Consider the following 16,666-nt stretch of genomic DNA (forward strand, 5'->3'; position numbering starts at 1 on the left):
GGCACACCGAATCTCCCGCCCTGTCCATGGGCGGAGTCCAGGAAAGCCAATAGAAAGCGTAGTCAGCCGAGAGCGACGTCTCTGCCCGCCAGTCGGTTTCGGCCTGCCGGCCCCGCCCATCAAGAAACCTGAGGAAAACGAATCCCTAAACTCGGGTTCTGGGCCTTTCCTAGTCTCTTTCCGTTTCCGGGGAAAGGGGAAGGAAGTGTTGCTTACACCTGGAGGCATTTGTAGAGGTGTAGCAGGTTGAGCGGTCTACCCTGAGACAATCTTAAAAGTCTTCATTGTTTTCTCTAGATACCTTCTTTTGAGCAAAAAGATAATGGGAAGGAGTTTGCGGTTTTTAAAAAAATTTTTTTTCTTAACGTTTATTTATTTTTGAGATAGAGAGAGACAGAGCATGAACTGGGGAGGGTCAGAGAAAGAGGGAGACACAGAATCCGAAACAGGCTCCAGGCTCTGAGCTGTCAGCACAGAGCCCGACGCGGGGCTCGAACTCAGGGACCGTGAGGTGATGACCTCAGCAGAAGTCGGAGCTCAACCGACTGAGCCACCCAGGCGCCCCTATGTCGTTTTTAAACATTTATTTCGTTTGGGGTGAAAGGTAGGATTGCGTACATCTTAAGGTTTTGGGGTAGGGAAGAGGGAGACAGTCTTCTCTGTAAACAAGAGAATTAGGGCCGGGGCACTGAATATGGAGATGATCCGGATCGGACACCTAATGGGATGGAGATACTGGTAAAATAGAACGAGTATACACAAAGAGATACTGAAGAAGAAAAGGATTGGACCTACTAAGATACGGTATTACCCACTAACAGAATATATTTGTTTAGATGCATTTATTCAAAACAAAAAGCACTACAGAATACCCTGCATACTAGATAACGATATACTATTGAGACAAACACGATCTCTGCTGTCACAGTAAATACTGTAGGAGAAGATAATGAAGGGACAATGAGAAAAATGCTACCATATGAGAAGTTAAATGTTTATTGAATCACGTGGCGGAAGTATCTAAAGGACAGAAGTCCGGAACAATTTCCTTGGAGGAAGAGATGTTTAGACTGAGGGTTAAGTAGTTTTAGGCCAGGGAAAGAGGAGGGGCAAAATTTTCCAGCTAGAAAGCCCAAGTCAATATAGCAGGTACCTAAAGGGGTAAGAGGCAAGCACCAAAGTTGGGTCTGTTGTTTTGCGCGCTAGTTTGGCTCTTGGTACACTAGTCAGAGTTGTACTGAAAGATCACTGGATAAGGAGTAAGAGTGGGAGCAGAAAGAAGGGATGGCGTCACACCTTTTGGAAGCTGTTTAAGAAATCCATGTGAGAAAGAAATAATGGTAGCCTGGATACCTTAATATTCCATTTTGGTTGGCAAAGTTTAAGAAAACAAAGGATAAAGGCAATTTTCTCTACATTGGAAATTAAAAAGGAGTCTGGGGAAGGGTGAGTAGGGAGAAGAGGAAAGAACATAGCTGACAATTAATGAAGTGATTGAAAAATTCATAAAAATATGAGGAATACTAAGTAGACATTCAATGTTCTAATATGGTCTTTACGTTTCTATGATGTAAACTCTCTTCCATCTCTTCTTCAAATCTACACTAAAGTCTAGACTCAGAGGCCTTGGTTTGACTGGTGGGTTTTGATTGTTTTTGTGGTGTATTTGTGGAAAAGAGGGAAGGAGCTGAGTGTCCTTCATTTCTCTCAGTCTTTTTCTTTGAATAGTTCAGTTTGTTCAGTTAACTTTGAGCACCTACCTATACCAGGGACACAGTGCCCAGATATGTCCCTTACCATTAAGGAACTTAAGATTTTTATTGGGTAGAAAGAATCAGGTAATTTCAATGCAATAATGTGTAAGTGCAAGGATAGAATTTGCTGAGAACTACCAGGACAACTACCACTTAGCTTAGGTAAACAGAGGAAAAGTAGCAGAGGAAAGGCCTATCCAACTACAGATGACAGAGAATCAGGATGGAAAAGGGATTTCAGGAGGAGCGTATGCTATTAAAAAATGGGTGTGGTAGGGGTGTTTAGGTAGTGCAGTCGGTTAAGCGTCTGACTCTTGGTTTCAACTCAGGTCATGATCTCACAGTTTGTGAGTTCCAGCCCCACACTGGGGTCTGCACTGACAGCACAAAGCCTGCTTGGGATTCTCTCTCTCCCTCTCTCTCTGCCCTTCCCCCACTCGCACTGTCTCTCTCTCAAAAATAAATAAAAAAATGGGTGTGGTAGTACAGAGCAGTTTGGTGTTAAACCTTAAGTAAAAGTATGAATGATAGGAGATGGAGTGGGAGAAATCTCAGGCTAAAGAACAGAATTTATCCTCTATGATGGAACCATTGAATAACTGTAACCAGGGGACTGATAGGTGTTTTTTATTAATCACTAATGAAGTTAAATTTGAGAGGGGCAGGGGACTAGTTAAGAGGTTATCAAAGCAGTCTAGATATGAATATGAACACAGAAGTTTGAACTGTAGTAGTAAAACTGGAAAGGAAAGAATGAATTTGAAAAAAAAAAAAAGGCAAAGTCAGCAGGATTTGGAAACTGGATATAGAAGTGAGGGAGAAGGAAGACATAATTCCCAGGTTTCTGGCATTGTTGCCTGGGTATTAGTTCCCAGTGTGCTGTGCAAGATTACAGGTAAGAGGGAAAGAGTTTAGCTTGAGGCATCTTGACTGTGAAACTACTTTGAAAGACGGATATCCAATTATCCTGCAAACAGTGGATATAAGAGTTTGAAAATCGGTCAAGAGATCAAGAGAGAGATCTAGGGGTCATGAGTGTATAGATTAGAGCCAAAGGGAGAAAAAAAGAATTGCCTTAGGATGCTGAGTAAAATAAGAAATGAAGTGAGATACCTCATCTGAGACAGGCAGCATGGAGATGAGGATAGCCGTAGATAGAATTGTTCTTTGAAGTGGTGGCCTCCATTTGAAGAAGAGTTGAGGCTCCTGAGAAAGTGGTACTTCAAAGTGATGAAGCTTTGGAACATAAATTGAAGGGCACGAAAAAGTGGGCAGGCCCAAGAAGTACAAGAACCTCAAAGTGTCAGGGGCTTAAGGTTAGGGCCAATGAAATTGTATTCATGCCTATAGCGTCCAGTGGTCTGAGTAAAGGAAGAGAAAAGGCAGAGTGTAGCATTGATGAGTCTACACACACACACACACACACACACACACACACACACAGTGGATTAATCTCTTAAATTGGCATTTACTGTTTTATATATTTCTCTAAGAAAAAAAAAATCTTGAGTCAGTGGTTCTGGGTGAAAGAAGGAAAGCTTAGCTATGAATGCCAAAGATTGTTATAAGATTAAAGAGAGTTTTCAATGTTGATTGCACATGAGAATTACCTGGGAAGCTGTTAAAATTACTAATGCTAGATCCCAATCCCAGAGAGTCTGAATGTGGCCTGGTAATCAAAATTTAAGAAAAATTTTCCCCAGATGATTTTAACATGCAGCTGGTGTTGAGAACCACTGAGTTAGGGAGTATGAAAATTTTTATCATATGAAATGATCTAGATGCTATGCATTAAACACACACTTTCTAAGGGTATAATAGGACTAGAGTGTCAGTGACAGATGCCTCAGCACATAATTTCTACCCAGTTTTTAAATTATTTTTAACGTTTATTTTTGAGAGACAGAGACAGAGCGTGAGCGGGGTGGGACAGAGAGAGAGGTAGACACGGAATCTGAAGCAGGCTCCAGGCTCTGAGCTGTCAGCACAGAGCCTGATGCAGGGCTCAAACCCACAAACCATGAAATTATGACCTCAGCTGAAGTTGGACGCTTGACCGACTGAGCCACTTACTCAAGTTTAAAAAAAATTTTTTTTTTTTAACGTTTATTCATTATTGAGAGACAGAGAGAGGCAGAGCGTGAGCATGGGACGGACAGAGAGGAGGAGACACAGAATCTGAAGCAGGCTCCAGGCTCCGAGCGGTCAGCACAGAGCCCGACGCGGGGCTCGAACTCACAAACTGAGAGATCATGACATGAGCCAAGTTGGATGCTCAACTGACTGAGCCACCCAGGTGCCTCTCAAGATTTTTTTTTTTTTTTTTTTTTTTTAAGATATCAGTTTGATTTCAGTCCTGCTCAGGAGAAAATCATTACTTCTATCTGAACATCTAGGAATAAAAAAATTCTCACTAGGAATACAGTAGTGAGATCCTATTTTGTCTCCAGGATTTTTTTTTTAATTTTTAAAAATTAAAAAAAAATTTTTTAATGTTTATTTTTGAGAGAAAGAGAGAGCATGAGGAGGGAAAGGGCGGGGCAGAGAGAGAGGGAGACCCAGAATCTGAAGCAGGCTCCAGGCTCTGAGTTGGCAACACAAAGCCCAACCTGGGGCTTGAACCCACAAACCATGAAATCATGACCTGGGCCCAAGTGGGATGCTCAACCAACTGAGCCACCCAAACGCCCCTATCTCCAAGGTTTTTTTACACCAGGGATGATAAAACCCTCATAAAGCACAAATTAGTAATGAAAGATTTGGCAGATTAATCCTTAAAAAATATGCACATAATTATTCAGACTCTGGGAAATGAGTTTTAGAATAAAGAGTTTTACAGTGTACATAACATAGAGTTTTATAATGTGCATAAAGCCATTATTTATAAGTTGTTTATAAGTATCTATAGAATTTAAAATTCTGATTATTTTCTTTGAGGAAATGGGGTTATTTCCCACTGAGTGTTGATTGGAGAGAATAAAAAAATATTTTTGAATTGTGTTTAAATTATACAATGATTCAGATTTTAAGTTTGTATTGGTCAGCATGACCTGGCCAGAAAAAATGTTTTCATTCCTATACATTAAACATTGTTCCCTAAGTGCCAAAAGTGGTCCTTCAAATGAGTTTTAGAAGCAGTCAGTCCCACCCGTTTCTCATATAACATCTTGAGGAAAACCAGAGTTGTTATTACGGATTATATTGATCCTATTTGGATGAGGACCCAGGGGCCAGATTTAGAGCTTTAGAAACTCTAAACATAAAACTTTATTTGTACCCTTTCTGATGGTGTTTAAAACATTAAATCCTAAAATAACTGTAAGTCAGTCCAAAAAAGTTCTAATTTCTTCTTAAACTACCTGGCAGGTTTTTTGTTTTTGTTTTTTTTTTTTTTTTTTGCAGGGGAGGGATGAGGATAAAAACAGATAAAAAATTTCTAAGTTTTTTGAGAGCTTCCTCTGCTTCATTATACTCTAAGTCAGCTTTTCTCAACTTAGGCCCCTCACACAAACCACACAAAGACTATTTTCTCCTCTCTAGAATGGTACACAATTATGGATGGTACATAATTGGAACCACACATAGGAGAGAATTTATAATTATGTATGCCTAGGGTTTTAGGGCTTGATTCTTTCCTGGACTTAGTTTGCCTATTAGTAATCTAGCTCTACTAAGATCCAATCTCCCCGCCCCCCCCCCCTTAGGGGTCTTGACTTTGTGGGGGATAGGACAAGTATACTAATAATTGAGAATAATCAATACTGTATGAAGCAGCATCTTATGTTAAGTGCACAAGTCCATGAGCCTGAGTGTCTAGTTCAATTCCAGCTGTACCACTTACTAGCTCTGTGACCTTGGACAGATGAACGTTCCTTTTCTTACAAAAGGAGAATAACAGTACTTATCAGACACTGTTGTATTATTGAATTTTTAAAGTTGTTAAAGTCGTTAGAATGGTGCTTGGGATGTCCTAGAGCCCAATGAATGTTATTGTTTAATTCACATGGGAAGAATCTCTGGAATGTAATTTATTGTGATGTGGACCACAGTTGTATATGTATTAGGGCAGTGTTGCTGCTATCTTGTTAATATTCACTATTTTATTACAGTAACTTAGTTTTTCCCTTTGTATTTTCTCTGTATTTTCTAAAGTTTTCAACATGAGCAAATAGGACATTTTTAATAAAAGGAAAAAATTGAAACTGTCAAACTGGTGAATCTCACCCACCCTAACTACTGCAGATGCAGAATCAAGGCAAAAACAACAAACCAGACTTTGTGAGTTGCCTTAAACCATTCTCTTCTGAAACTGATCATCTATATCAGCAAATTTGAATTAAGGCATAATAAACAAGGTATTTTTAAAAAGTACTTTATATTGCTTGGATCTGAAGTAAAAGAATAAAGCCTTGGTCCATAAGCAAGGAACAGTAGCTATGAGGAAAGAGGGGGGTTGGAAAAAAAGGCCCGAGACTTTTCTAGAAAATGCATATATAAAAAAAGGAAAAGAGGGCCTGGAGCTCAGCCCTTCATTCAACCCATGTTCCAAGAGAAGTCTAAAGTATATCTTTAGAAAACACAATGTGGGAAAGACCAAAAAGTTGAGTGACTAGAAAACTAATTACTGGTAAGTGTACAGGGAAACAGGCACTTTCACACCTTGCTGAAGAGAATGTAAATGACTAGTAATGTTGGATCTTCTTTATAAGGACCTTAGGAGAAAATTTTCAGTTTTTTCATCTCAGTTCTAGAAACAATTGTGCTTTACCTAAGAAACTGATTTGTCTTATCTTAAGAATCTCTAAAATTCATATAATTAATCTCTCTTTACGTTTGGCTGTTTTAAAGTTCAGATAGATAAATTTGTATTTCAACAATAACATAAATGTACGGCATGTATTTTATGTATTAAGTTCATTCCTGCCTTCATGTTATTTATTTTATGGTGCTGTATGTAACTTTATTTATTGCCTTAATTAGTTTTATAAATTGCCTTAATAGTGTGTCATATAAATAAAAAGTTCAGACATACATGAATAAAATGGCATGCTTTGAAAAAAATACAATGAAGGACCATTTTAGGGTGTAAAATTTAGGTAAGATATAAAATTAACTCAGGGGAATCCAGTCAAAAGCCAAATAAAGCTGTATTTTTATACTGTACAAAAGAAAATTTACAGTCTTAATGTAACTAGATACATCTAGGGGAAAATTACACATCTCTCAAGAAACACAATATTTAACATCTTAGATATGTTTCTGCATTGCAGACTGATAATGAATTTTATACATCTTTATTTACAATAACTTAAAATATTTTTTCATCTCTGGCAGATATTTACAAGGTCAACAGTGACTATGTTTCACATTTCAACAATCAACAGCATTAACCAATTCAGTAAGACAGTTAAGATAATGGCTTACATGCACCAATAAATGATTTTAAATGTGCGTTTTTTTTCTTCAGCTCTGAAAAAATGAAAGTTTTCACTAGTCCTAGGTTGAAAGGACATCAGTCAATAGAAATCATATTTTCTTCATGCCTATCCTATTTAAATTTTCACCGGCACGAGTCTCTGAATACTTGGGAAATTTATACCAAGCTGTAGGTTGATGCTGGTTTAAAAAAAACAAGAAGAGCTGATCTATACATTCCATATCATTTTATGAAGCAAACATGTGGGATATCTCCTGTTTACCTGTCCATTGTGACAGAGACCAGACTATATATTACTATAATAAAACTCTTGAGAAATTGGAGCTCAGGAGAGCTCAGGAGACAAAATAGTGCGAAAATAATTTTTGCACCATAAAAACGGTTTCTCTTAACCAGTTAAAATGAATGTAAAGTCAGCATAATTTTTAGAATGAGAATCAAAAAGATTCACTGGAAAGCAGTTAAGCTTATTACAAATATTTATTTATCCATTTTTTCATAGACTTTAATAACCTGTATACCCAACGTGGGGCTTGAACTTACAACCTTGAGATCAAGAGTCACATGCTCGACTAAGCCAACCAGGCACCCCACAAATATTTTAAAACAATACATGGAGCATTGAACTTATCTCTCAATTCATTGTGGATGATAAAGCTTAAAAAAAATCCAAAACCTACATTAGGAATTATTGGAAAGCCAATCTTCTGTTTCCAAGATAGGCTATCAATACGTTACTTTTAAACTACCACCTGATATGAAAAAAAACCACATATATAGAATCTGTTTGCAACATTAGTTAACATATAATTACATTTTGTGTCCCGCCCCCTGAAAATCATTACTTAATAGTTTAAGTAAATCCATTAGTTCTTATTGGTCCATGCATTTAAAAAATGAGTATTTTAGATTTTATTAATGATGTTTTCTGCAAAGAAAAAAAAAAAACACCCAGAGTGATCATGTACATAAATTATGTAAAAACATACCATTTTGGCCAGTATCATACTTACTGGAAATAACTGCCATTACCCATTTTAAAAGATGCATTTCCATAACTCCCCCCTCAATTTTATTATTAAAAAGCCATCATATCATACAATATACCAATTTTAGGAATTTCAATACTGATGAGCAGAATCCTTAATTTAAGGAGACATGAAAATGTGCCATAATGAATAATATTTGGACTTAACTGGTACTTTTGCTGGAAGTGTAAAACGTTGACATAAGAAAGCCTGAAATGGAATCTTGTAGGTACTGTATACCTATGTTGCAGATCAAAGAATCATTTAGTATTTATTTCCCCCAGGGCTAGAGAGTAATCCTTTATGTTAAAGGGGCCTCATTCCTTAACCGTTAGGTACTTTAAAAAAATTATATTTGGTTGATACATTTTCTTTGGTAAATTTTGTAATCAATGAAGAATTTCCTCTGATACAATTAACACTGAGCTGTTGACACATAAATACAGCAAACCAGTTTGATACCAATTCTGCAGTTGGGGATGGATGGTCCAATTAAGTTCCTTTCTCTTTGAAAATAAAAGAATTTCCCTATTGAGCCTACCTCCAGATACACAAAGACTCATATATACTGTAAGCTATACTTAATTCTGATTTTTGTAAAATCTATATTAAGCCTAGTATCATAAAATCAGTCATCTGAATGTGCCTTAATTTGTAAACATTTTCTCAAAATCCAAAGTAAAACATAGAACCTACATTTCTGTACTGTGCTGCCAGTTATTTCACATCATTTCCAGCTTTCGGCTAACTTCTATTCTGAACTGTTTGCTCTCGTGTATATTACTCATGTGACTAATAGTTAAGAGTACAAAAATACTGAAGCAATTGAAGTTACCAAAAGTTTATGATTGTGTGGTCAGGTTTAGAAGGAATGTGTCTATGGAATAGGGGAAGGCTGGGTGATGAGGACTCCTCTAATTCTAATGGCAGGATCACCATACAAATTTCTGGCAATGCCAAAAACCTAATATAATTTAAGTGCACATTGGTTGACTTTATGAATATTATTTCCTATGTATATTCAGTGCCAATATGATATACCCATTAGGTACACAATGCAGATAATACTAAAATTTATGCCTTATATTATCAACATGACCACCCTGGAAATGGAAAATTGTACCAATCTGGTGACTCATGATTTTATTAGCACTGTTTACAATTTCACACTGCATTCCATCTTATAATCTGGCAAATATTCTAATTTTTGAGAATTTAAGTTTTCAATAATTTCTAGTTGGTTTTCAAATAACTTGTTTCTAGAAAGCACTTTAAAAAAATTAAAGTATTACAAGTAAGTGTCTCAACCGACTTAGTGGTTTGAAACATGACAATAATCATTCAACTTGAAAGGTAAAAAGTCTTATATTCAGACTGTTTAACATAGCCATAATATAGAAAAGTTGCTCTAAAATTCTTACAGATTTTTCTGACCACTGGCATGACCTATTAAACATTTTTAACCTGAAAAACAAGTACATAACTGAAATGCTGATTAAAAAAAAAACCAAAAACTTAGTTTGTAATCCAAGATTAGAAATGGAGAGCTCTTCCTTGCCAGTGTTTATATAAATAGCATACTACCCCCTAAAGACAGATACTAGTTTTTTAAATTTATAAATGAACATGCAGAGAATTAAATGAGACAACTGATTGTTATTAACTAAAGTATTCAAAAATGGACCCATACAAACCTCACAAAGTGAGGTAGCAGAAACACCCCACTTCATTAAAATATTCACAAAAATAGTGCAAACAAAAAAATCTGAAAAGTTATTCTCAGTATTCCAGTGTCTAATAAATAGTTTAATTTAAAGCTACTAAGTGGAATTTGAGAATATACATTGGAAATATTGAGCTTATATAGCTGAGACTACTGCATTTAAGACATTTTATATGGTATATACATTTTAAATGACATTATGGTCACCATTCCATTATGGAATCATAAACTTCACACTATAAACCTTTTTCAATTACATAAGGAAATATTGCTTGTATCTACTCTAAAGCACATGTAAGGTTCTATTTTCTCAACATTAGAAATTAATGGAATGAAATTTATTTAATCTTTTCTTTGCAATACTCCATTGTGCAATACAATTAATTTGCCACCTAGGTGACTGTGAAAGCTGGCTGGCTGATTCAAAAGTTATTTTAAAATAGCTAGAAACACTGATCAAAGCCATTTCTTTGGGTTTATTTTTGCATTTAAATAAATCCCCAGAAATATAATCAACTATAAAATGGCAGCATACAACTGGCATGGGGCAGAAAGTAGTAAGGCATAAATTAGAATTAAAAAAATGTATCTATCCTTACATCTGTGGTATAGATACCTACATTTCCAACACTTCCCATCTAGGTTTATTACTCTGCATATTTTCTGGATTTCATACTTTTCTTAATGTGCTATATTCACTAACTACTAGACCAGAAATATAAAGAAACTGCAAAAATGGAGACAGTTACATACCACATTTACCATAGTAGGAGTACAGGGAGGCAGTGGGTGTTAATATGCCTTTGATGGGAGACAGGAGTTATATTCTGGCTCTGCTTCTTAGTTATGTGAACTTAATCATGTCACAACCGTTTTGAGTCTCAGTTTCCTGAGGATGATATTTGGGGAGCTGGGCTACTAGCTAGATTATTTCTAGGGTCTCGTCTAGCACAAAAATTCTGACTATAATAAACAGGCACAGAAGAGTAACTGGGAGCATAAGAGTGGTGGTAGGGGTCAGTACTTCAAACTATAACCATTTTCCCCCTTCCAGCTTCTCCAACCTGACACAGATGGCATCAATCAGATTGTTTTATTATAGAAAACAAGTATTTTCTCTGTAATGAGCTTTTCCATAGAGAGAAGGACTTTTTCTTATGAAAGGTAAGAAGTATAAAACAGGCTGTTAAATAATAAAGTATGCATATTGCTGGTATATATTTGTAACAGCTGTTGTATATCTGAAAACTATTTTGAATTAAATGCCAATAAATAATGCAAATGAATATAAAAAATCTCTTAGAAAATTTGACATGGTTTATTAAAACTCATTCCATTTTAGTTATATTTTGCACAGGAAATCTGTTCTAAGACCCTGAATGCACAGTTTGAACTAAATGAAATGTTTCTTCATTAAAGCCAAATCACATAACTTAAAAGAATGGAAAAAATGTTACAGGGTCATGAAACATTAATGGGTATATATACATACAAAATATGCATGTATATACATACAGATAAATGAATTCTTAGAAGTTGAAAGTTTTTCAAAACCAACTTTTCAAGTATAAGATTTTTAACAAAATAAAAGCGAGATTTATATGTATTACAGCTTTTGCTGTAATTTGGTATTGTTTTGTGTGTGTGTGTGTGTGTGTGTGTGTGTGCGCGCACGCGCGCACGCGCTTTAACTAAACCATGCTAGATTTAGATGCCAACATATGTACAACTTGTTGAAATCAAAACAACCCATCAGCCTCCTAAATCAACCGCTGATGGCCAAGATCTTACCCCTTGGTAAGAACAATGCTCTTTTCCTTTCATACCTGAAACTTTGCTTTCCTCAGGATGTTACAGATCTTTACATCTCATTTTTTTTGGCTGCTTTCAAACTCACTTATCTGACATCCCTTAAATTAAAAAAGAGGGACATCTAAAATATGTCTTTGTGATACACACACACACACACACACACACACTCATACACACATCAATACATTTCTATTTATAAACTTTTAACTTTATCCCAGACTTTGGCAATGTTGTAGTAGTAGTATTGGTTGTGTTAGTTCAGTTCAGGTTCTAGGTTTCCATTTTCATATGAGCTGAAAAATGTTACAGACCACCAAATTCAAACAAGCATCTCATCGTTCTTATAAAGATTCTAACAAAGTCCCCTATAAAACAAAACAAACCCTCTTAAAATAAGAAGAGGAGAGGGGAGATTTTCAGATGTGGAAAAAAACAAGAGGCATTTTTCTGATTATTTTATCAAAATCTACTGTAATTTTAATTGGTAGAGATAAAAATTTTAACTTTGTTAATTAAATACTTGCTTTCTATAAATTCAGTATATTTTTCTTTCACAATAAAATAAAAATGTCTAAATGTATAAAGCACTAATAGCTCTGATGTATATTGTGGAAGGATAATGTATATCAGTTCAAGTCACAATACACTGATTTTTAAAAAACCAATATATTCTCTTCTTTTTCAATCAAGCATTAGAGCCTGAGACCCAAAAGAACTTATACTGAAATCTTACCCAACCAAATCAGAACTAAAAAAATTTTTTTTCACCAATAATGTTTTTTGTAGCCTCTTAGCACAATTACCAAAATGATACTTACATACATTCAACATCTAGCTTACTGGCATGATTTCCAAGTTTTATAAAAATGAGAAACTTTTGCAGATATATGATCAGAAGGTACACAAATTGCATTACACTAAACACAAAGGCAGTGTGGTCCTTGTCGGAGAAATCAAGTCAGTACCCCCTGGTAGAAATGTTCTATAAAAATGTGTCACGTTGAAGCATCAGTGTTTTCAGCCAATTATCTGTCCCTGATGTATTTCCTTAAAGTATATGATCTATTAGGACTTCAGGTTTCTTAATCCAAAATATCTGACTGAATTTAGGTACATCTAGAAAGCAGCTGAAAGGGCTTCTCCAATAGTCTGACATCACAGAAAGCAAGTTGAGAAATCCCTCTCTTTACCTGAAGACGTACTTGTTCTACTTCAGTCATCATCAGCTCACAAAGGAAAAGAAAAAAACCTATCAAAAGTTCCCCTCGCACACACAGTCCCACACGAGCTAAACAAAAACCACCCCTCCCCCTCCCCCAACAAACCCCAGCACCAAAGTGTCAATCATTCCTGGGAAATAGAACATGCCCCTTGGATTCTCTGATTTGTTAGTTGTTCAAACTTTAAGGACAGAAATGACCTATGTCCTTGTGGGGAGGAGGGAAGACATGTTAATAATGACTATAGAGCCATTGAGAAAGTGCATTATCAATTAAACAAACAATTTTGAGCCCTGCCCTCCAAAGGAGGGGGCCATAACTTGATTTAAATGCCTCAGTAACTGAACATTGTGTCCTGGAGATAAAGGAGATGGGGGGAAAAAGAGCCACCCACATTTTAATGAAAAAGTGCAGCAGTCTACCACCTTTCCCCATGCTTCTCAAGAAAATGATTGCACAGACTCAGAGAAGTCCAAAGTCATAGCAGAATCTCTGAGGCACTCCTGGTTAAAAGAGAAAAAAATATGATCCAGTAATCTCCACAGTTCTATAAATTATGAGAACAAACCCGTTTTGTTTTTTTTTTTAAACAAAAGCCAAAGAATCAATTCATAGGGATCATATACACCATTTCCTCTAACGTATCCTCAGTCTCACAGTGCTGAAATGGGACCGATCAGCCTACGATGGATTGCACATCACCCACAGAGAAAGGAAGGTATGGAAGATGCATACATTTTATACTGCTTCACAAACACATTTACAAGGAATAAGGTGAAGAGAAGATATAGGAAGGAGGAAAAAAGAAAACCTTATTGCTGTTTCCATACAAAATACAGTATGAAGATACCTAAACTAAATCAAATCTGATTACGATGACCAATTTTTTCACAATGTGGGATGAAGTGTCTTCATGTACAATGAAATGTTCAGTTTAAAAGGTAAGCAAAAAGATGAGAGAGGATGTCAGAACTACACCTGGGATATTAGCTGCATATTGAAACTTGGGGATCGAGACTGCTTGGTTAAGGGAGCTCCTGGGCTAAGGAGCTCTTTACCTTCTCCAGCTTGACCTAGCCGGTCTTCCTGTAGACTGATAGTTGAGTATCGATTAACATTGTTAGCTGCTAGATTAGTAACTCCCTCAGTGCCAACCCCAATGCTGGTACTTGCTTGACTGCCATTTACATAGTCAAATGATTTACTTGAGGAAGCACTGGCTGTCCGGATTAGACTTAAACTATTGGCTTTTGGCACCACCTGGCCAGCAGGCAGGCTCAGGTGTTTCTTCATCGGTGTCAGCTCGATTGAATCTACACTAAGATCAGTTGGTTGCTGTACATACTGCCTGCGAATGACTGAATCTCGAGGGCTCTCACTGGATTTGATGACAGAAGCTGTTTCTTTATCCTTAGCTGAACGCCCAGCTGCTACTTTCCTTAAGCTTCCCCTCTGAGAAGAGGAGGATGGTTTGGTCCCAATTGGCTGACTGCTGAGGGAGGCCCCTGATGAAAAGCCTTCATCTGCATCATTTAGGTTTACCGACTCTTCTCCTCCATTTACACCCTCAGCACCTAAAAAACAAATCAGACAGACTCAGCAATAGCTAAGTTAAAAAAGAAGGAATTGTGAATAAAAACTCAACTGACCTTATCTCTTGGGTAATGTTTGCTATAGGTTGGAAATGACCCTGTTATCAAATCAACACTTACCCTAAATAATTTAGGGGAAGAAATCTTAATCTGCACAGAATTCTAATATGCTATCCATTGTGTTTATTCAGTTTTAATTAGTCCAGCTTTAGTAAGACTATCCACAAACAAACTTAGTATCTCAGTATTTAGGCATATAAAACAACTTCAGGTGAAATACATTTTGTTACTAATCTTTATAATACACCCTTGTCAATTTGAGGTGATGATATCTATCTGGTTTAAAAAAATCAAAAGATTTTCCTCATATCTTCCTTAACCCACCATAAAACAGACCATTCAAGAGTCACCCTTCTAATTTCAGTCACCCAGAATAATGTCAAACTCATTATTCCTACAGGCAAACCCTTTTTAAAAAGGGCAGTAAGATTTTACATTTACTCAACAGCTAAGTGCGTCTACATGGCTTTAAAGCTTTTAACATGGAACTAGTAGATTTTCTAACTCTAAAAAACTGTATATTGTTTCCAGTAACATCGTAATTATATTTTGTCTTATGGGCATATCTACTCACTGGTTTCCATATTTTCTTGACAAATTAATGTGAAGGAAATATTTGATTATCAGTAACTAGCAGAGATAGCTATAAGGATTTTTACTTTCTATAGTATGTACATCTGTAATATTTAGATTTTTAGTCTTGAGATGTATTATTGTTATAATCACAAGATAATGTGTGTCCCATTATGTTTCGTGCAGAAACTGCAGTTAACAAAAGAATCCTTACCTTGGGATTTTGTTAGAAGGGAAGAAGCGTATCTAATATATTTAATTTGGGTTTTCCAGAAAGCCCAATTCTCTTACTGAAAGTATGATCAACAATCTCTTAACGGATAGCAGTTTGCTACATCATTACATATGTTTGCCAGACTGCAAGAAAGGTTTAATCTGAATCCACATATAGATATAAATATTACAGTTAAGGTATTAGGAAAAAATTCTAAACAAATACTACTTTGAGATATAGGTTATCTAAGTAAAATACACATAAAATATTTAAACACAATCTTTATTTAACATAGTACCTGGAAAAATAAAAAATAGTTTCTTAAATATATTTTCTTATATGGATTAGTTATTTCCTTCCTTCAAAAGAAGAACAAAATAGACTATCCTTAAAGCAGAAGGCATGTTGTTATTATATCCAGCAGTTTAATAATTAACCATCATGCAAAGCCATATGAAAATGCAGCTGACACCACTTCTCTCAACCCCTTCTTCAAAAGAGTATATAACGTACCTCAAAATGAAACTTTATATTATATTCACATGGTATCATCTTAACAATTTACTTACAGTTAGTATAAAGAAATCCAAAATACCCAAGAAAAGGTATTTACTGGTTCACAATTGATATCAGTAACATAAAACTGTAGTGAACAAAAATGTATCATCAGATATATATCTATTTATACTGAGGAAAGGAGACTGAGAGACTTAGTGGTAGCATCTAAATTTTGCCTCATGCAGATCTGATGCCCAAGCAATATGGCCATAAAAGAGATGATGATAACATAAAAGCCACCATGCAAGAGAATCTACAGATATTGCATATACCAAGAAATGCTGTTTCAATACAATTGAATACTAATATACTTTAATTATAGGTATTGTCCTCAGTTTAGTAAGAATTTTAAATCCAACTTTAATTTTTTATTAATGTTTATTTGTTTTTGAGAGAGAGCACAAGCAGGGCAGGGGCAGAGAGAGGGGGACAGAGGATCCAAAGTGGGCTGTGTGCTGACAGCAGAGAGCTCAATGTGGGAATGGAACTCACAAACTGTGAGATCATGACTTAAGCCAAAGTTGGATGCTGAACCGACTAAGCCACCCAGGCGCCCCTAAATCCAACTTTAAAAGTTACAAATAAAATGTTACTTGACAATCAGGGTAAGGGAAGGCGATGGGTTTATAGTCTCCCTTCAATTTCAATACATAACAAATATAATTTTAATTGTAAAATGATTTAAAACCATCATG

The 16,666-nt window shown here is 35.9% G+C and overlaps 1 protein-coding gene across 13 annotated transcripts in view; it reads right to left on the bottom strand.

The window, feature by feature from the left end:
- Positions 1-6,882: 6,882 nt before the first annotated feature.
- Positions 6,883-16,666, bottom strand: part of FAM126B (family with sequence similarity 126 member B) — a 93,109-nt gene continuing 83,325 nt past the window's right edge. For all 13 annotated transcript variants that reach the window (XM_045480699.1, XM_045480693.1, XM_045480695.1 and 10 more), the window contains one exon: positions 6,883-14,548. In XM_045480699.1, the coding sequence (XP_045336655.1) occupies positions 13,947-14,548 (602 nt within the window). In that variant the 3' untranslated portion in view covers positions 6,883-13,946. The remainder of the gene's footprint in view (positions 14,549-16,666) is intronic.

Source organism: Leopardus geoffroyi, chromosome C1 (genome assembly GCF_018350155.1).
Source record: "Leopardus geoffroyi isolate Oge1 chromosome C1, O.geoffroyi_Oge1_pat1.0, whole genome shotgun sequence".
NCBI classification, from domain to species: domain Eukaryota; kingdom Metazoa; phylum Chordata; class Mammalia; order Carnivora; family Felidae; genus Leopardus; species Leopardus geoffroyi.